This window comes from Tenrec ecaudatus, chromosome 3, assembly GCF_050624435.1.
Source record: "Tenrec ecaudatus isolate mTenEca1 chromosome 3, mTenEca1.hap1, whole genome shotgun sequence".
Lineage (NCBI taxonomy): Eukaryota > Metazoa > Chordata > Mammalia > Afrosoricida > Tenrecidae > Tenrec > Tenrec ecaudatus.
This window is the reverse complement of record NC_134532.1, coordinates 115533918-115556212: the sequence shown is the minus strand read 5'-3', so window position 1 is coordinate 115556212 and position 22295 is coordinate 115533918. Positions and strand designations below refer to the sequence as shown.

The 22295-nt window shown below is 40.8% G+C and overlaps 1 protein-coding gene across 1 annotated transcript in view; it reads left to right on the top strand.

Annotated features, from left to right (window-relative positions):
* ARHGEF38 (Rho guanine nucleotide exchange factor 38) overlaps positions 1–22295 on the top strand; it is a 185988-nt gene that overhangs the window by 113891 nt on the left and 49802 nt on the right. The window contains exon 5 of the mRNA XM_075544856.1: positions 10623–10640. Coding sequence (XP_075400971.1) covers positions 10623–10640 — 18 coding nt within the window. The remainder of the gene's footprint in view (positions 1–10622; positions 10641–22295) is intronic.

Below are 22295 nucleotides of genomic sequence, written 5' to 3'. Positions count from 1 at the left end.
TTTCCAGGCACAAAAATCACCCACTCTACTCACCAGCTGGCCCAATGGTTCTAGCATAGTATCTCACCTCTAAGGACTATCTTGTATGGAAAGATCTGTAGCAGGCCAGAAATGTACCAACCAGAGAGAGCTCTTGGTAAATTTGACTATTTACCACATACCTGCTCGATATACTATTGGAAAGAGGTCTTAATGCGGACCAGAATCCCTGGGTGGCACAAATAGTTAAGCACTTAACTATTAGCCAAAAAGGTTGGTGGTTCAAATCCAACCAGAGGTGGCTTGAGAGTACAGCCTGGAGATATGCTTCTGAAAGTTCATACCCTTGAAAAGATGTAGAGAAGTTCTACTCTGCACACACATGTTCCCCATAATTCAGAATTCACTGCACAGCAAATAACAACAGCAACCACCCTGTGGACAGGAGGATGTGGCTGGCTTAAAATGAAAGGAAGATATTAATGAAAACTACAAGAGGCTTCAACAAGTTCATAGGAAAGAAATATTCTTTTTCCACGAACATGTTGAAGCTCCCAAATATTATGAAAGAGGATTTTCCAAGTTAGATCTGAGTCTGAAGATGGGTGTAAACGGAAGCTTATGGCCTAAAAATTCATCAATTTTAATGTATTGTAGTAGACAGGATTTTTGCATTTCCTAATCATGTTTCTTGCCAATGCAAAAGACTTTACTCATTAAAGTCACTGAATGGCAAGAATTTATTTAGTGCTTTTTCCAAAGACAGCTATGGATGTTGTGAATAAAATAAATAAATAAGACATTGGACCTCCCTGTAAGAAGCTTAATATGATGAGCTAACTTTTAAATATAGTACGTGATATGTAGTTCTTGTCAATTATTCTCCACTTTTTTTTTTTTGTTTAGCTCAGTGTTAGCAACCAATTCAGAGAAACACTAAGGTCTGAAGTCAGATCCATCTTAATAAAGCCACATAGTCGGAGACAAGTTCTCTCTCTAGTGGTACTTTTTCCCTTGGGAAAAATAAGATATTGTCCTGCATTTGAGTGGTTTTTACCTCTTTCTTCCATTGCCCCTGTAACTGGCAAAATCTGATTCAATAAATGTCTATCTTGGATCATTTTCCTTGTTTTAATTTCTAGAAATAAAATAGGAAAACCTCATAGTGAGATAAACTCATAGCGCTTAAGTTAGAGACGTGATTAGCATCTTACATCATCCCCTAACTCCCACCCCAAGGAGAGGATGAAGATAAGCTTATTTGGTGATGTGTTCCTAAGTGCTGACCACAAATGGACCTGTCTGCTCACAAGGGGATCAACACTATCCATCACCAAAATCTTGAGTCCCAAGAGGAAGAAGTAGCACTTGCCAGGATAGTTCATTCGGCAATAGAGCTCAGTATGAAGACGAAAAAAGCAGAAGTGATTCTGAGACCATGTGAAGTACCAGTTACCCAAAATTGCATTCAGACTCGGTGGCCTATTTGCTCTTTTTCTCAAGGTCTAGCGCGTCCTCCTTGGTGGTGCCCTAATGCTCGGTGTTCAGAGTCATTCTGATTCTAGGGAATAATCTCAGGGACTGGAAGGAGCTAAGGTTTAGAAAGCACAAAATCCAAAGGAGGAAAGATTGACAGAACTATTTCTTAAGGGAAAGAACATAAAAATCAAATCACTTAAGTTAGAGACATTTTCCCTAAAGTTACCTTTTCCATGAAAACAAAGTTAATGATTAATTGTACAGGTCTGCCTGAAGACTGAGAGTAGTAGGATTATTGACATTACTATAATACTGACCTCAATGGAGCTAAGCTTTAAATTCTGAGAAACAGGTTTTCAAACAGGTTTATAGGCCAAGGAGAGTCTGGAACACCCTAAGGGCTTGGTTCCCATCGCCAAGTAATCAGTCAAAGTCTTCACGGTCGTTCTGCCTTCTCCTTGTGGCTAAATAACGGAGCCCAAGTGCACAGTTGCCAATTTCTAATGAATATTAGGTGTGGTCTCCATTTTCTGCCCTGCAAGGGAGTGCTTGACCAACTTGGTTTGAAGCAATATGCACAAGAGAAGTGGCTTCATGCTTCGGAAACTAAAATGACTTTCAAAGCAACTTAAGCTACATGTCAACCAAAAGTAAAATGTTTATTGAGAGCCTAATAAATATTTATGAAGTGTGAGAGATAATGTTGAATATATATATATTTATACATGTATGATTCTTTCCTCCCAGAAACATGCACTCCAGTAGGGCAGATAAATAAACCATCTGGAAAGTTTAATAGCAATATGGAAGTTAATCTAAATAATACACCACAAACGTTCATGGTGCAGTTCAAAGCTCATTTCTAAAAATGTGCCTGAGATATGGATTTCCTGGCTCTGAAACAGACTCAGGCTCATAACCTTGGGCTATTCTTTGAAGGCCATTACCTTTCAAAAGATAAAATAACATTTATATCCAGAAAATATAATGAATAACATTACAATGTTAGGGCCATGATTTACCATATAGTTAGGGCAGTGTTTCTGGCTATGTGAGCCCCTGAGTCTCATTAGCAGGAATGTACCTGTATTCAAGGTGTACTTGCTTTGGCTCTACCTGAGATGAGAAGGAGGAAAAAAGATGCTGTGGTTCAATGCAGAAATCTGCATTTTTTAACAAACACCTTCAGGTGATTTTTTTTTCTTTTTTGCTAAACACACAAGAACTTCGTGAAAGGAAGAAATCAGTACCCCAGTGCACACTTGCTGCTTTTCTTGAAATAGACCGGCTTTGGGGCATGTGCATAGAAACAGTTCAGCCAGTAATTTCAGGATCTGGAGACCCAAAGAACGAAAAATTGTTGCTGGGATGCTGGAAACTGTTCAGACCACTGTTTCAAAGATCACCAAGGTTCCTGTGATGGACAGGCTTCCTCGGTGCTTCCAGATAGAAGACACACCACGAAGAAGGGCAAGGAAGTCTACTTTTGAAAATGAAAAAAAAATGAAAGGGACCATTCAAAACTTTCTGTATAGCTACAGAACATTGACTGCTATAGTATCTGAAGGTGGTCCTGTAGGTTAGAAGGCACTCAAAATATATTTAAATATGTCTGAGGAATAGAGCTTTCCGGACCTTAATTTGCTGATGTGGCATAACTCAAAATGAAAAGAAAAGGCTGGCCCAGTAATAATCATAAAGTGGAATGTATGTGTATGCAAAATATGAATCAAGGAAAATTAGAAGCTGTTAAAAAAGAAATGGAATGCATAAAGATCAATAGCAAGTTGAAATGGACTAGTTTTGGCCAGGGAGAAAAATGGGGCTTTCTATTCCTAAAGACAGTTACAGTGTCAGAAACCTCCAGGGGGATTGCTATGAGTCAGCATCATCTTGATAGCAGTCAAAGAGTCTTGGCCATTTTGAATCAGACATTCATATGGTCTACTGTGGCAAGAAAGACAGAAATTTTAAAAAATGATGACATAGAATAGGTGTCACATTCATCCTAAAAAGGGACATTTTAAGATAGGTCCTGAAGTACAATGCTGTGTGTGATTGACTAACACCCATATGCCTACAAGGAAAACCAACTAGATTACTATTATTCAATGTTACCCATCAATCACTAATGACAAAGAAGAAGAAATAGAAGTGTTGTTTTTTTTTGTTTAGCTTCTTCAGTCTGACATTAATTAAACATGCAATCATGGTGCTTTGATAATTACTAGTTATTGGGATGGAAAAGTAGGAAATGGAGCAAAAGGAACAGTAAAATATGTGCTTGATGATAAAAATGATCACAGAGACTACATAATAAAACATTTTTAAATTCTAGGATGTATTTATTCCAAATGAAGTATTATAATAAAATGTGTACAGATCTGGAGTTAAAAAGCTACCAGACATGGAATTCAGAAGAATGATATTCAGGTACTTTCAATGGAGAGAGAAAAAGATTCAGAGAGCTATGTAAAAAAGCAGAAAATCAGGGAAAGCTATATAAGAATTCAGAGAAGCACTACAAGAGCAATCTGACATTATAAACAAAAAATTAGAAACCATACAAAAACTCCAGATAGAAATCTAGAAGATTAATAGTAAGATGTTAAGATTAGACATTTTAAAGAGAAAAGCTGTAGAATTGAAGGAGTGAGTAGGCTGGATTGGTGAACTTGAAGACAAAATCTCTTCATAACTATCTAAAACAAGAACTAATTAAAAGAACAAAAGCCATCTTAAGAAAGTATAAGAATGATGTGGGATGCTATCAAGAAGAACAATTTGCGTGTGATGGGAGTTCCAGAACAGGAAGGAACAAAATAGCCCACACAGTAGACAGTCCAAGAACTGTTGGTAAAAAACTTCCCTGACATTGTAAACGCGGAGAAGATAGCCATCGAAGAAGCTAAAACAACCCCAAACAAGAGAGACTGCGAAGGCAAATGACTACAATAAATCATAGCCAAGCTTTCTAATATCAAGGATGAGGAAAGAATGCCGAGAAGAGTTTGAGAGAAATGAAAAGCTGCCTAAAAGGAAACTGAATAAGAATCCGCTCCGAGTTTTCAGCAGAAACCAAGCAGGAAAGAAGACAACAGAAGGGCATGTATAAAACGCAAAAATAAAAATACTACCAACTAAGAATCCTATCCAGTCAGCAAGGAACTTGACCTTCATTGGAACACTCTTTTACAAAAGAAATTCTGGCAATAGCACTTGTAATAATTTGCAATGCTTCTTTCGCTCAACAGTTTATTGCAAACACCCTTAGAAAGAAGTCAACTTAAAATATAGGGTGATGTAATAATAGTTTATTTAAAACCACTTAAAAAAGAATCTTATATCCAGCAAAATTATCCTTTAAAACATGAGGGATAAAATTTAAAGAAATTATAAAAACAAGACCTAAAATAAAATAATATTAAGAGGAGTTCTTTGGACAGAGAATCACCAGCAATAGAAGACATCAACCTGAGATCTAAGACACAGCTACCCTGAAATCAAGTCAGTTAAAGTAGGACTCAGAGTAAAACAACATTGCCGGACTGAAATAGAGAAGCAATGTTATCATTCCACAGCAACAATAACTATAAAGTGATATTATGAATCATGTAGACGCAAACATTCTAATGGAGAGCCATGCAAATAGCTTGCAAGAGAGACTAGACTGACTTAAACTTGGGAAGCAAATAATAATTAAACTCAAAGAAAATGGAAAAATCTCATCAAAAAAAAATTTTAAAGGGCAAGCATAAAGACCCATACAACAGTAAAATAACAGCAGAGAAAAAAGTTGATGCATGAGAAAACAAATTTAGCACAGAAAATTACAAGGAAAATGAAACCAATAACATCACACATACATAGCAAAATGACAGAATAAACTCACATTTATCATTTATGATGCTGAATGTAAATGGATTAAATAGACAAATTTCATGTCAACTCGAATATATGTAAGTTTAGAGGTGGAGTTTAGCCTGTCACTCAGGTCACAGCCTTATGATCTCACTTGGAGTTGCGACAGATATTTAGCTATCTGGAGGACTCTCTCTCTCCCTCTCTCTGCCTTCACCTTCCTGCTTGCTGGCCACCTGGAGAGATATGAGACACCTGAGATACTCCCACTGTCATTGGATCCACACCCACCAACCTGTGATATTCCCGCATTTTGCATCATGGCGTGTGACTTCATGAGTCTGAAAGGGACTTATGGACTTGAGTTGAACCCTTCTGAGATGATTTTTTGGACATGTGATTACTTCTTGATATAAAGTTCTCTCTCATACATGTGAGTGTCTCTGCATGATGAACAAAGAAACAAGATACTTCAATATACTGCTCATGAGAAACATACCTGTATGTAAAGACAAAAACAGTCTCAAAAAGATGGAAAAATATATATCAAGGATAAGGAAAGAATCAAAAGGTCATAAAAAAAGAAGTGATGATATTAATCTTTAACAAAATAGACTTAAAAGCAAAAAAACCATTAAGAAGCACAAAGAAGAATATTACACTGTTATTAAAAAACAATTAAGCAAGAATATACAACTATAATAAATATTTTTGCATCTAAAGAAAACCCTTCAAAATATATTAAGCAAAACCTTTTCTTGGGGGGGGGGTTGTAAATTTCTTGTGTGCAAGCATTTTATTTTATTTTTGAACAGTTTTTATTGGCATAGAATTCTCATACAACACAATTCAGGGGTCTAAATATCTTTAAAAGAGTTGTGTAATCACCACAATTGATTTGATTACATATTCTCCATTCTTAAATCCATTGTTCTTCACTCTTCGTTCTTCTCGAACCTCCCCTGCCATAACCCTATGGAAACACAGTTTCCATATCTTTATGGATAACTATCTTTATGGATAACTATCCAGGATTTTATATAAAGAAAATTATACCAAAAGGCGACAACGAAATAAAACACAGAAACTCTCAAGCCAAAGGCAAGCAGGGGTCGACTTCAATTTGGCGGTGAAGGACCCTGGCGCAGTGTGGTTATGTGTTAGGCTGCTAGCGGCAATGCCGGCAGTTTGAAATCACCGGCTGCTTCTTGGGACAAAGCCCGACCTCTCTGCCTCTCCCAGGGGAGTTCTACCTGGTCCCACGGTGTCTCTGTGAGCAGGCATTGGCTCTGTGGCAGTACACTTGGTTTGGATTTATTTGATAGTTTATAGCAGTTCATTTTCTGACGGAGTGTTCCAAGCAACAAGAAAATCACCTTTGAAAATGCTTTCTGTTCCTTGTCATGTGGTGTCATGTTTGAACCAAGACTAGAATCCTTCAGGAGTAGCCTCTGCTATCTGTAAATTGAACTATAATGCGTCCATGAGGCTAAGAGGCATGGTAGAAGATGTATTAAATTATTTTATCTTGAAAAAGGGTAAATGGGTCCAATTTAAGTTCCTCCTTCCTGGATTTTCTTGGTGGGAGTTAAATCTTCCAGAGTTTTGGCATAAAAGGGAGGATATTTTAAAAACCGGCAAATAAAATGAAATGTTATAATCTAGCACAACTATTCCATATATTGTGTGTTGTTTCTCCTATCAGAAAACCTAGACAGTTCCTTTGTATAAAATAATATACTTACATGAATATTATTATGTTCTATGATATAATAGTAAGGTTTCACTTGATTGAAATAAATGAAATGTACACCTAGAGACTTTTAAATGTTTTTCTTATTAGTTAAGAGACTAGTCTGTCAACTTCAAAATCTGTGCTTTGATTCCTAAGAGAGATTTAGTCAACTAATACGCACCTTTAACCACAATGCCTTCTGTGATGTATCATAAATCCGGGCCTCTATTTGGAGGGAGCTCAAAGAGCCCTGGCCTAGTGTTCACACTTTGGGCTGCTATGCTCAAGGTCCAGCGTTGGAAACCATCAGCCAGTACCATGTGAGAAAGATGAAGCTTTCTCTTCCAGTGAACAGTCAGTCTTAGAAACTCACAGAGGCAGCTCTGTCTCCTGTCCTAACCGGACGCTCTGAATCGGCATTGACTAGATTACAGCGAGTTAAATTATGCCTCGGCTATGCTCATGGGCAAGAAGAAAGTGGGATTAAGTCTTGACTTTAATCCCACTTCGGAACCAAGTTTACCCTTTGTTTTCTCAAGGCTGTGGTCTGCTGAAAGACAAACCACTCCTCTATCAAAGCTAGCGGTTCTCAACGTGTGGGTCAAGACCCCTTTGGGGGTCGAACCACCCTTTCACAGGGGTCACCTAATACATCCTGCAAATCAGATATTTACATTACGATTCATAACAGTAGCAAAGTTACTGTTATGAAGTAGCAACAAAAATAATTTCATGGTCGGGGTCACCACAACATGAGGAACTGTATGAAAGGGTTGCAGCATTGGGAAGGCTTAGAACCACTGATCGCAGCCATTCCTCCATGTTCAGTGCCATCTCAGCTGCACAGAGAGAAGACCCAGCACTCTCAGGAGAGCCAGGAGCAGACCCCCTCCAAGATCTCTGACATGGTGGAGGCTGAAGCCAGAACACCAGAGGCCAAGGAAAGGAGACTGGGAAACAGAACCACAGGGAAGTGCCAAGACTATGACCCTGTGAGACTCTGAGGCAGAGCAGAGGGCTGGCTTCCTGGCCCAGAGAGGCCAAGGGACCCTGTGGCTGAGAGGCTCAGGACTGGAGAGAGACTGGGCTGCTGGTTGAGGAGAGGTGTTGCTGAGAACCAATGACAGTATCCTTATATTTACTGATCCTGGTTTCTGGTAACCTGCAACTCCCCTAAAAAGAAACCAAACTCACCACCAGGGAGTCGATTTGGACTCACAGTGACCCTGTGGGACAGGGCAGGACTGCCACACAGGCTCCTGAGACTGTAAGTCTGAAGCAGGCCCATCTTCTTCCTGAACTACCCTAATAAACGCCTTTAATTCTGAATAGTGTCTGCAAGTTCAGTGTGGCCATTGCAGTGAATTATTGAACCCAGCAGAGAAGTAGAGTGCTATGGGAAGGATGGCTGGTGTCAGAATAGGGGGAAGAAGGATGGAGGTGCAGGCATGCCTGGCCACTGCTTCGTAGCGATAGGGGAACCAGTGGAGGTCAGATGTGGTGCTTCCGCTGCATTGTTTTCACACTAAATGATTACATTTTCCACTTGTTTGATTTCACAGTAAATGTTTTTACTAATTTCTCCCCAAAATGGACTGATCTATGATCCACAGAGTGTTGGACAAATGAAATGCTTCCAAAGAGAGTGGAAGTTAGGAGTGGGGAGTGAGTGTAAAGGAAGTGAATGGAAGAAATTACTGGGCAAAAGCTAATGGTACAACTTCCTTCCTTTTTGTAGAACATAGCAACACCAGTTCATAATTGCCTACGACGTTGGCAGCTGCAGATTGAAAACCTAACTTATGATGCTGTGGCTGAGTCCCCAAAAGAGGTCCTGAGCAGTAACAACCACTTACTTCAGGAGATCTAGAAACTCAATGACGGAACATATCTGAGACCCAGGAAACACGCGCTTCACAGATGTATAAACACGCATCCCTGTTTGCGGCATTTATGGAACCCCAGGCACGTGAAACATATAACATTCCCTAACCCAGTTGAAATTCAACACAGGGATTTATGGGTATATTTTCCCCTCGATCTTTGAGAGCTGGAAGATCATCATTAGCAATTATAGGCTGAGGCCACATGAATCCTTTTATTTCAAAGGAGTGGGAATCCGATGGCAGAGACATAGTTTGTACACAAATAAACCAGCTGCGGCCGAGTTGGCACCTGCAAATACATCCGGCCCTATATGTTCTCACAGAGTTCCCAAGGCTGATTTTTCAGAAGTAAATCAACAAATCTTTCTTCTCAAGTGCCTCTAGGTAGACTTGAACTCCAACCTCCAGCTCCTGAGCACACCCACTATTTGTACTCCCAGGGCCTTCGCTGTTTTATGTCTCTATCACCATATAAGGCTTTAAAAGGAAAATGTCCATCCTTTTATTCCTTAAATTTAGTTTGAATTCATTAACAGATTTGTATTGCTCATTATTGTTATTCTTGGTTACAGTGCCAGTCACTGGTTCAACACTGGGGATAAAGCAGGAAGCACAGTAAACATGAGTCCTTGCCCTTCTGGAGGGAGGAGATGGACAATGAATTCAATGAAACCATATTACAAAATGACAAGTGCTTTGAGGTGAAACGAAGCAGACAAACATGACAAAGAGATAAGGAAGACAGGGTACATTTTCCCCTCAGGGTAATCAGGGAAGGCTTCAGTCTCAAAGGGAACCTCGGAGTGACCTCTATCTCAGAGCTGCCCTATAGGAAGAGAACTGCCCCCATAGAGGTTTCACTACCACGCCTTTCTCATGGGACACCGCTGACCGGTCGGAACCACTGACCTTTATTGAAGCAACCAAATGCTTCAACCAGTAAACCACCAGGGCTCCAGGCTGTTACAGGAGGGGCAATGTGAGGGACGCGCTGGAAGAGAGACAGACACAGGCAGAGAACTATCTAGAGAAAGATCACCTAGTCTGAAGGAACTGCAAGCGCCAGAGCCTAGAGACAGGAGCAGGCCTGGCTTTAGAAACAACAAGGAGGCCTGTGAGGTTTCCGCAGCCGGGAGAAGTCAGTGCATGGTGGGAAATGAAGCAGTGTCTTGCTTGGGATAGATTGTGGTTTTATTTGAGAGAAATGGAGGCAATGTAAACTAGCAATCTCTAGGGAAGGTTTTAGCAACAATTACTTCATTCCATAGGTGACTTGCTTATAATCTGCATCACATAGAGTAAAGATATTATAGTAGAGCAGTTAATAATACTTTTCTGCAAGTCAATTCAGCATTTCTCTTTTCATCTTGATTTTTTCTATTGCTGGTATTTTTTTTCAATATGTAAACAAAATATCAAACTCAATCCGTTTACAAATTGTCAAAATTTACTAACATAATCTAAATGAATAGTTTTGAACTTTGTATAAAGCATGAGATAAAATGGCATCGAAAATAAAAATATACAGATGTGATTATAAAATAACCTTGCCAATTCAGTAGGTAAATCTTGGAGACCAGTGATTACTTTGCATAAAGTATTGTGACCATTCTATAATGCTTGCATATTACCACAGATGTGTGGGTGGCCCGAACTCACTTTGTTCCCCTTTTCTCTTACAGGAGAATATACATGGACGAGTAAGTATATTCTTTTACTAATAACGCTTAAACGTTTTTAAAAATCATGTGGGAAAGTGGTTAAAACGTCCTGTCCAAGGCAGAGCTTTATATTATTCAGCTTTCAGCGAAGAAAATTGCAAAGGCATTTACTCCAGGTCTCATTGATGCACCAGATGCCCATGTTAATTTACATTTTATCGGAGATGATCTTACATTTTAAGTTATAATCATATAGATTTTCATGAAACTTTTGAGAGGACCTTGAGGTATGACGTACTTGAATCCCAAGTTTGCAGGTGCTAGGAGCTGCTTACCATATATGTATACATTTAGGAATCTTAATATGGCCCCAAAGATATTTCAACAAGAACAACAATGTCCTACAAATCCACGTTGATGCGTCGGAAGATTTCTTAGACTAAGGTGAAAAGGAAAATCTTACAATTAATATCATGTTTCTTCCGATCTGTACTCACATGATTTGTGGAGAAAAGAACACACGCATAGAGAGCATGGTGATAAAATATTGAGATGAAGCCTTTGGGGAAGTTTATCTTAAGTCTGCACGCATGCACACTTTAGATTTACCTAATTAGAGAAAGGATGAAATTGCCTTAAATATATACTCAGATGTATACACTGGACTATGATCTAAGAGGTTAGCAGTTCGAAATCACCAGGAGTGCTTCAGGATAAAGATAAGGCTTTCTACTCCCATAAGGAGTCACAGTCTCAGGGCCTTCCAGGGGCAGTTCTACCCTGTCCTAGGAGTTGACATCAACTCGATGGCAGTGAGTTTTGTGTTTGTTTTTTAAAGCACGTGTGTGGTCAGCAGTTACCTAAGGTCTTGAGATCCAATTGTGGATTTATGCAGTTGATTGGGGTGCATATCTTCAACTCCTAAGAGTGAGCAGCAAGAAATACAAAATTTAAAACCAAATAATTCAATTTTGAACCATGAATTCCTTATTAATATTTTGGTGTAGTGCAATTGTGGGTACAGAATTCCAGAAATGAGATGGAACCGTTGGCCATCAGACAAGCAACCACTAGGCCAGGGCTAAGCTGAGAAGTTGGTGTTTGCCACACCAAATGGGCATTCAGTTCTATCACTGCATGGATCGAACTAACCATTGGAGTTTGTTGGAGAGAAAACAATGTATGGACAGGCATGAGTCGATTTGTTCAATGAGCTTCCAATTCTAAGATCATTTGATGTGAAGACGTACACAAGAGAGGAGTGGATTGTGGTCCTTTCATGCATAGGAAAAGGAGCTTCATTCTGTAAGGATGTGCCCTGGTGCTGTTCTAAGGATTTGGACATTCGCAGAACGTGGTGGCTAGAGATGCATATGCTCTAAATTCTGCTGAGGTTGCTATTCCTGAAGCTTGGGCATTTATAGTGAAAAGGAGAGAAAATACAATAATATACCAGAGGAAAGCGAGATCAGAGAACGTTTTCCTTCATACAATTAGCCTGGACAGCCTCTCCACAAGACAACAAACAGAACATTGTACGGAAGCACTTGGTTTAAAACAAACACAAGCAAACAAACACAACTGGCACTAACTTTTGTGCCACCCTGCTGTGTGGGGGTTGGCTAGACTGTGTCTGCCCCCTCTTGTGTGTTCTATGCATCAGGACTGCAGACGAAGAAGCAGTTGGCTGGATGAGTATCAAAGCTACATTTGCAGTGGGTTGTTTTCCACCCTGCTTCCCTTGCTTGGGTCAGGAGGCATACGTGCTGCTTAATGAAAGGGCAAACGGCAACGTCAAGTACAATGTAACTGCGGCTGAGGCCAGCAGTGTTGCAGCCGAGAGTGCGTTCGAATGATGTTGATATTGAAATCTCTCCCCTTAAACTCCCTCCTTATTTTTAAAAACAATCCACATCTTAAAGATACAGAGAAAAGCAGAGATGTTTATAATTCCAGGAATGTTTACTCTGATTTATAATCTTATGCAAACATCAAAGACAGAATTATAGTGACTAGAATCGTAGAATTGCCAGCAAAATAGGATCCAAGACAGTATCTGACACTAGACCTGTGTTCTAAAGGAAGAAAACGATGCCTATGTGAAGCCGATCCATCTGCAGAACTGCAGTGGTTTTGTAATCTTTGTGTTTTTACTTTCTTCTTTTTCCTTACTGTGTATCTCTGTCTGACTAGATATTCCAAACCTAGGATCTCAGGGTTCCTAAATCTCAAGTAGTAAAGTTAGGTTTTTAAGATTTACATGTGTTCATTTATTTAAATTACTAAAGAAAAGCAAGCACATGCACACACACACACACACACACACACACACACACACACACACACACTGTCGCAAGCTGATTCAGACTCAGCATTGCTTTAGGACAGGATATCTCTGCCTCTGTAAATTTCCCAGACAGAATACAAGGGGGGGAAGTGAAGACATTCCCGAATTAACCATTGTCACATTACAGTGAGTCCCCAATGACACCGCAGTTTCTCTTTACACACTCACATTCTGACTGCCATGTGCCCGTTGTGTGCTTCCTGTTAAGAGGCCTGGCGTTACTCTGGGGTAAGTGCTGGGCCGCTAACCACAAGGCTGGTAGTTCAAACCCACCAACTGCTCCTCTGGAGAGAGATGACGTTAGCTGCTCCTGTAAAGATTTCTAGCGTCCCTATGTATATAGTGGCGTAGTGGTTACGCGTTAGGCTAAGATTCACAAAGTCTGCAATTCGAAACCACCAGCCACTAAGGCAGAAAGGCCAAATTTCAACTCCCATAAAGTTAGTCTCCGAAATGCACAGCGATGGTTCTCCCTGTCCTATAGGGCTGCCGTGAGTCTGCATTGAAGCTACGGCAGTGAGGATTGTATTTTGTTTTGTTTTTTGAGTGGTGCAACGATTACGCACTTGACTGCTAACTGGAAAGACTGGTGGTTTGAACGAGCTCAGTGGCTCTGGGAGGGAGAGCCCTGGTCATCTCCTCCTGTGAAGCTGACCCTCAAGAGAAGCTACCCTGTCAACTGGGTCAATACAAATGGAACGTCCACTTAATAGCATCTGATAACAGCATGTCTTAATTTACTGTAGCAACCCCTTACTGACAGACAAATGGTGCTTTACAAGCATTGATGTTATATGTTCATTCTTAGATATGATTTTTGCATAATAATCTGATTATTTTGGGGGGATGCATTTTTAAAGGTAGAATTTCAAAACAAAAGTCCTTTTGGTACTTTTTTGTCAAAAGATTTTATTTTCTAATTTGTGCCAATATAAATAGACCAAAATGGTATGTTAGTGTTTGAATCATTCTTTAGCTTGAGAACTTTCCATACATTTTTAGCCAGTTTTATTTCTTCTCTAAGGAATTGCCCTTTAAAATAACTGTTTACTTTTTTTTGAGATTGTCATCTTCTTCTCTAGCATATCTATAATGTCTCTTAACTAGCCAGTATATTAACCCTTTGTTTAATAAGCTCGAAATAATTTTTACAGCTTATCATATGGCTTTTGATATTGTTTTTTTCTTTTTAAAATAATTTTATTAAGGGCTCATACAACTCTTATCACAATCCATACATACATCAATTGTGTAAAGCATATTTGTACATTCATTGCCCTCATCATTCTCAAAACATTTGCTCTCCATTTAAGCCCCTGGCATCAGGTCCTCATTTTTCCTCTCCCTCCCTGCTCCCCACTCCATCATGAACCCTTGATACTTTATAAATTATTATTTTGTCATATCCTGCCCTGTCCAACGTCTCCCTTCACCCACGTTTCTGTTGTCCATCCCCCAAGAAAGAGGTTACATGTAGATCCTTGTAATCCAGTCCCTTTCCAACTCACCCTCCCTCTACATTGCCAGTGTTGCCACTCACACCACTGGTCCTGATGGGATCATCCACCCTGGATCCCATGTGTTTCCAGTTCCAATCTGTATCAGTGTACATCCTCTGGTCTAGCCAGACTTGCAAGGTAGAATTCGGATCATGATAGTGGGGGTGGGAGGAAGCATTTAGGAACCAGAGGAAAGTTGTATTTTTCATGGTTGCTACATCACACTGTGTCTGGCTCATCTCCTCCCCAAGACTCCTCTGCATGGGGATCTCCAGTGGCCTACAAATGGGCTTTGGGTCTCCACTCCGCACTCTCACACTCATTCACTATGGTAAGACTTTTTGTTCTGATTATGCCTGATCCCTTCAACACCTTGTGATCACACAGGCTGGTATGCTTCTTCCGTGTGGGCATTTTTACTTCTGAGATAGATGGCCGCTTTTTACCTTCAAGCCTTTAAGACCCTAGATGCTATATCTTCTGATAGCCGGACACCATCAGCTTTCTTCGTCACATTTGCTTATGTACCTGTTTGTCTTCAGCAATTGTATCAGGGAGGTGAGCACACAATGATATGATTTTTTTATTCTTTGATGCCTGGTAACGGATCTCTTCAGCACCTTGTGATCACACAGACTGGTGTGCTTCTTCCATGTGGGCTTTGTTGCTTCTGAACTAGATGGTCCCTTGTTTACTTTCAAGCCTTTAAGACCTCAGATGGTATAACGTTTGATAGCTGGGCACCATCAGCTTTCTTCACCACATTTGCTTATGCACCCGCTTTATCTTCAGCGGTTGTGTCGGGAAGGTGAACATCATAGAATGCCAATTTAAAAGAAGGAAGTATTCTTGCATTGAGGGAGTATTTGAGTGGAGGCCCAATGTCCTTCTGCTACCTTAATACTAAACCTATAAATATATGCACATAGATCTATTTCCTCATCCTCATATATAAATATATTTGCATATATACATGCCTTTATCTGGACGTCTATAAATGCCGTTTGCCTCCCAGCTCTTTCCTCTATCTCCCTTGACCTTCCTCCTGTCCCACTATCTTACTCAGTCCCCACCAGGGTTCCAGCAATTCCTCTTTGTTACATTACCCTTGTTCATGCCCTACCAGGCCTCCCACACCCTCCTCACCACCAATTTGGATCATTTGTTGTTCCCTTGTCTCTTGTTGTTCCTTGACCACTTCCTTTTCCCCCAGCCTCCCCCTCTCCCATGTCCCCCCAGAACTGTCAGTCCTGTTGTTTTCTCCTCCAGATTGCTCATCCAGCCTATCTTATTTAGACAGACCTGCAGAGATAATAACATGCACAAAAACAAGACAGAGCAAAACCAAGCAACAATATTCAACAACAAACCAATGACAAAAAGCAAAACAAAGTACAAGAAAGGAAAGTTGTAATTAGTTCAAGGACTGTTTGTTGGCCTTTAGGAGTGTTTTCCAGTCCAGTATGTTGGGGCACCACACCCTGGCCCCAAAGTCCACCTTCAGCATTCCTTGGGGACCTTGCCGCTCCATTCCCTTGCTATTCTGTTGCACCTCCTTAGTGTTTTGCCTCGGTGTGGTGGGATCAGATCAGGTGCAATTCCCATACCGTGTCTCTAGTGCTTTCCACTGTAGAGCTATGGGTCAATGAGGGGTGTCATGTCTCATAGTGGGGCTGGCCATGTGGTCCTTTCTGTGGACTGGCTGCTCTAATTGGGGTCATCATCCTCAAGGCCTGGTGGGCCAGGATGTGCTCCACTCTCTCCTCCTCCCCCTTCATCTGCTTCTGTGTGCTCTGATCAGATATGTCCCTCTCCTGGAGCTGCAGATTCAATGGCATCTTTTGAAATAAATTATTCTGGGGGGAGGGGCAGGTGTCTATGTAGTAGTTGGGATTGGGGCCAACCCCCCAGACCTCTCCACTGGTTCCTTACTCCATGTTGGCATGTTGCATTCACATCTTGGAACACTGGGTTGAAGTCTGGTTACTCTTTCCCTGTGGAGATATAAACAATACCCTCTCCTTGGGTGGGTTAGTACCCTGTGCCCCCACTACCCATTGCTTTTTTATTATCTTTTTTCCTTTCCCCACCTCCATTTTAGTTGTGGACCATGTGTATCCCTGTATTTGATCTGGTCCCTGCCATATTACAGCGTCCTCACCCCAGTAGCTTTTTCCCTATGCCCCTTTTGCATTTTTTTAGAAGCTTACCTCAGCGGGTTCATGTTGTACTTGTCCTTTTGTACTTGACTTACTTCGTTAGCATGATTTCCTCTAGTTCTTCCCATGTAGCAATGTGCCTCCTACATTCATCACTGCTTTTTAGTGATGCGTAGTACTCCATTGTATGTATATACCACAGTTTTTTAATCCAATCGTCAGTTGATGGAAATTTGGGTTGCTTCCACCTCCTTGCAATTGTGAACTGTGCTGCATTGAACATTGGAGCACAGATGTCTGGCCTTCGTTTGTTTCTTGCCTCTTCTGGGTATATGCCCAGTATGGGGATTGCTGGGTCGTATGATAACTCGATTTCCATCTGTTTTAGATATCGCCAGATTGATTTCCATAGTGGCTGTACATACTTACAGGTCCACCAGCAATGAATGAGAGTTCCTGTCTCCCCAGAGCCGCTCCAACACTTGTTGCTTTCTGATATTTTGAATTGGGCTACCTTTGAGGGTGTTAGGTGGTACCTCATTGTTGTTTTAATTTGCATTTCTCTTATGGCTAAAGATCGGGAACATTTCCTCATGTGTTTGTTGACCATTCGGATTTCTGCCCCTGTGAAACTTCTGCTCAGGTCCTTTGCCCACCTCTCAAGTGGGCCATTAGTTTTTTTCCTTTTGGAAGCTAGCAGAGTACTGTAGATTTTAGTAATAAGGCCTTTGTCTGATGTGTCATTGCTAAAGGTGTTTTCCCAGTCTGTGGACTCTCTTATTACTCTCTTGGTGAATTCTTTAGATGTACACATGTGTTTTATCTTCAGTATATCCCATTTGTCAATTTGTGCTTCCTCTGTGTGTGTGTCCTTCCCTATTTCTGATAGCCTATGTATTCCCTGTGCCAAAGTTCACAAGTTGGTCCCAATTCCCTCATTGATTGCCCTAATAGTTTGGGGATTAACTTCAAGATCTGTTATCCACCTTGAGTTTATTCTTGTGCATGGAGTGAGATAGGGGTCTTGCTTCATTTTTCTGCAGGTAAATATCCATTTTTTCCAGCACCACTTTTTAAAGAGGGCATCTGCTTCCCATTTGATATTTTTAGGGCCCCTATCAAAGATCAGTTGTCTGTATGCTGATGATTTTATTTCTGGGTTTTCAGTTATTTTCCATTGGTCTGAGTATCTGTCAGTGTACCAATACCATGCGGTTTTGACAACTGTGGCTGTATATTATATTCTCAAGTCAGGGAACGCAAGCCCTCCCACTGTATCCTTCTTCTTGAGGAGTTCTCTTTAAATTCTGGGCTTCTTCCCTATCTATATTAAGTTGGTAATCAATTTTTCTAAATCTTTGGAGAAAGATGAGGGTAATTGTATTGGGATTGCATTAAACTAATATAGTGCCTTTGGAAGAACTGACATCTTGAGTAAATTGAGTCTTCGAATCCACAAGCATGGGATATATTTCCATGTGTTGAGGTCATGCTTGGTTTCTTGTAATAGTGTTCTGTAGTTTTCCCTATATAGATCGTATGTTCTTTTCATCAGGTATACCTTAGACATTTCAATTTGTGTTTGGCTATTGTGAAGGGTAACACCTATTTGATCTCCTCTTCTGTGGTCTTATCTGATGTGTATAACAGTCCAATGGACTTCTGTTTGTTGATCTTGTATCCTGCCACTCTGCCAAACTCCTCTATTGCTTCCAGTACTCCCTTTCTGGAAGTTTTGGGATTTTCCATATATAAAATCATATCTGCAAATAAGTATATTTTCACCTCTTCCTTCCCCAGATGAATTCCTTTTGTGTCTTTTCTTTCCCTTATGCTGTTAGCTAAAACCTCCAGCACAATATTAAATAAGAGTGGGGACAAAGGCATCCTTGTCTGGTCCCCTTTTTCAGTGTGGCATTGTGTTAGTCTTTTCTCCATTGACTACCACATTGGCCGTTGGTTTTTCATATGTAGCTTGTATTGTCTTGAGGAATTTTCCTCAAGTAAAACTGCTTAGACTGTGCAGTGGGGGGGGGGGGTAGGGAATATAGAGAAGAGATGGAAACAAAAGCTGAGGGCTGAGTCCTGATCCCCACCTGTGGAGCTGTAAGGGTTTAGTCCTTGCCCCAAGGAGGCGGAAGCAAGGCAAGGCAAGGCTGAGCCAAGAAAAGGCCCCTGAGCAGCCCTCCAAGACCGTGAGGGCACAGAGAGGAGAGGTTGAAACAAAAGCAACAGTGTAGCTGAACCCCGATCCCTGCCCACAGAACTTAGAGGGTTTAGTCCCCACCCGGTGGCAATGGTGGCAAGCTGGGGCTGTTCCAAGAAAAAGCCCCTGTGCAGACCTCCAGGACTGTGGGGGGACAGGGAGCAGAGATGTAAACAGAAGCAACAATGTAACTGAACCCCGATCCTTGCCCATGGAGCTGCAAGGGTCCTGTCCCTGCCCTGAGGCCGGCGGAGGCTAACTGAGGCTGTGTTGAGACCAAGCCCACCTACAGGCTCCAAATAGTCCCAACTCTGGCAGATACAGTGGCGAGGCCAAGGTCAAACCCCATCCAGCTTCCACTGAGGTAAGCCCAAAGCCCTCAGTCCCTCAAAACCCCGTGGGTCTGCGCCTATTTATCTTTATGATGCTCCTCCTGCATTCCAGCTGCGTTGAATTTCCCTCTAAGCAACTCTCCTGGGCTGGATTCTGCGGAGTCCCTCTGGTTTGTGTCACTCCGTCGCCATCTTTGACTTTTAACATTGTTTATGCTGCTTCCTGTTTTGTTTTTATCTGTGAAGTTTTCATTTCCCTCAATCGTTCCCTTTATGATTTCTCTTTCATGCTGCCCTTAGACCGGGTGACCATGAGGCATGAATCTGCTTTTCTCTTGGTTGGACTTTTTGACCTAAGTAGATTGTTTTTGCTTATAATATTCTGTTTGTGATTTTACAGTTTTTCTTGTAGCTTTATTATCTATTTTTTTTCATTTGTAAACCAATGTAGTTTGACTCTAGGTCTAATAGAAAATATTGAAAGTCTTCCAAACAAAAAAGCAAAATCACTGCTCATTCTCCCATCCAGGATGAACTATTGTTAACATTTGGATACACACCTTTTCATCTGTTATACTAGGACAGAGACACACAGGAATATAGAGAGACAATTACACACACACACACACACACACACACACACACACACACACACACCCCCTTACACATTTTTCTGCACACTCATCCTTGGGTGAGGGTTACCTAAACCAGAGAGCCATATTGTTTTCATCGGGTCTCCCTCCGTTCAGAGAGGGCTCCCTCGGGAGGTGTACATTTGGCATGTGTGCAGAAAGGGGGCTGATTTCAAAACTACTACAGGTCTGGTAATCAACAATTCTGCAACCACTTTTGTTTCTTAGGCAGGAAAGCTCAAAAAACAAACTCATTGCTGTCAAGTCAATGTTGACTCATAGCGACCCCTGGTGGGTTTCGGAGACTGTAATGCTTATGGGAGTAGAAAGCCAAGTCTTTCAAACGTATCGGAAGGTGAGCTGCAGGGAAGGCAGAGGCTGCCACGGTTCTGCCTGTCAGTGTAAGAGGCACCAGGCAGTCTCTCACACACTTGATTCTGATTTCTCTGCATTCAAGGAAATGATCTTCCTCCTTAATATGTCTCCAGCCCTGTGTCTGAGAACTAATATTTATTTTGGGGAGGAATAGGTGCATGGGTACACATTTAATTCAAAATTGACCTTTGGCAGCTAAAAAGAATCCTTCTTCTGCCCTGCCGGCTGGTGCACTTCCTGAGATCCCCAAATCCCTTGGACTCTGCTTTATGTTGGTCTGGCTTTAAGGTTTGTGCTGTGCTCCCCAAAATGGGGGGTTGGTTTTTTGTCACCACATTTTTAATTTGAATTATTATCAGTATTTACAAATGTAGAGATCCACCCACAAGTTTAAATTGAAAAGTTTAAACAATACAAAGGGAAATCTGGCCACATTTTACTCTTTCTTATAAACTAAAGAAATTTAGTCTTTTTAAATGCGTTCTTAAATATATGTGAGGGGACTTTAAAAAGTTCATGGAAAATGGAAGTGAAAGATAACTTTTGTTTGTCTGTTTCATGAACCGTTTGAAGCCTCCTCTAGCTGACCATTTGTGTCTTGCCTTTGCCCAGTTTTTGGTGTAGTGGCTGTCTTTTGTTTTGCAGGGATGAATTTTTAAATATAAAATTGATTGCTCTATTATGGCTTTGGGAATTTGTATCTCTTTACCAGCTCCACAGTTAGTGTTTAAAGTGTTACCCAATGTTCTTTTCAAGTTATTTTATTTTGGGCACTTACATTTTTGTGCTATCTGGACATAATTTTGAAAGAAAGAGTAATATAGGAATGTTTTCTACATAGATACCTAGCTATCTCAACACCTAGCTATTGAATAATTTATTTTTCCCCACAGAGTATGAGTGCTGTTTAATCTATACTAAATGTCCATGTCTATTTGATTCTATTTTTATATTTTCTAGTTTGTGATATAGTTTTTAGATCCATCTACATATGTAACAGTTTAAACTATTTTCATTTTTGCAACTTTATTTTCATTGTAGGTAATACTAGCCCTATTGGGAAAGTGGGGAGTTTACTTTGAGGACTAGGTGCACCTGACCCACATCATGGTGTTTTCAATTGCCTCATATGCATATGAAGGTTAGACATTGAATATGGAAGACCAAAGAAGAGAAATAATGCATGTGAATTATAGTGCTGGTGAAAAATATTGAAAGTATTATGCACTGTCAAAAAGACAAAGGGATTTGTCTTGGAAGAACAATGACCAGAATATTTCTTAGCGGCAAGGATCGAGAGACTATGTCTTACATACTTGTATGTGCACATCCTTTGGGCATATTGTCAGGAGAGACCAATCCCTGGAGAAAGATATCCTGCTTGGCAAAGTGCAAGGGCAGCACAAGAAAGGACAGCTCTCCACAAGATGGATTCCCACAGTGGCTGCAACATTGATCTCCAGCGTGGGAAAGATTGAGAGGATAGCCCAGGGTCTGTCAGGGGTTTGTTCTGTTGTACACAGGTCCTCTATAGGTCAGAACCAGCTCAATGGCACCTGACAACAGCAGTAGCCCTGTTGGTGTAGTGGGTAAGGTTGGAATGCTAGCCACAAAGTTAGGGGTTCAAAACCACGAGTCACTCTACAGGAGAAAGATGAGACTGTTCATAAAGATTTATAATCTTCTGAAAATCTGAATAAGGTCAGAGTCCATCTGATGGCAGTGAGTTTATGTTCACAACTCAACACTTTTTAGGAGTTTCCTTGACTATCCCTGAGTGTTTCCTTTTCAAACTTCTTTCTGCCAACATTGTTATCCATACGGGTGGCTTACAATTTTTTTTTGCTCAAGTTTTAAGAATAAAAATAACAATCATCCTTCTCTTAAACTCAAACCCAAATATGTTGCCATTGAGTTGATTCTGACTCGTAGTAGAACCCGTAGAATTTCTAAGGTTGTGTGTCTTGATGTAACTGCTGACCTGTTGGTTAGCAACCAAGCAGCCAACCACTCTGCCAACACTGTTCTTTCCTCTTTCTCCTACCTACCCTTCAACAAATGTTGCTCACTAGAGCACAAACATTTGCACATCATTTAGCTTAGTATGTTGGTACTAATCGTCATGACTCTAGCAGGGTGCTTGT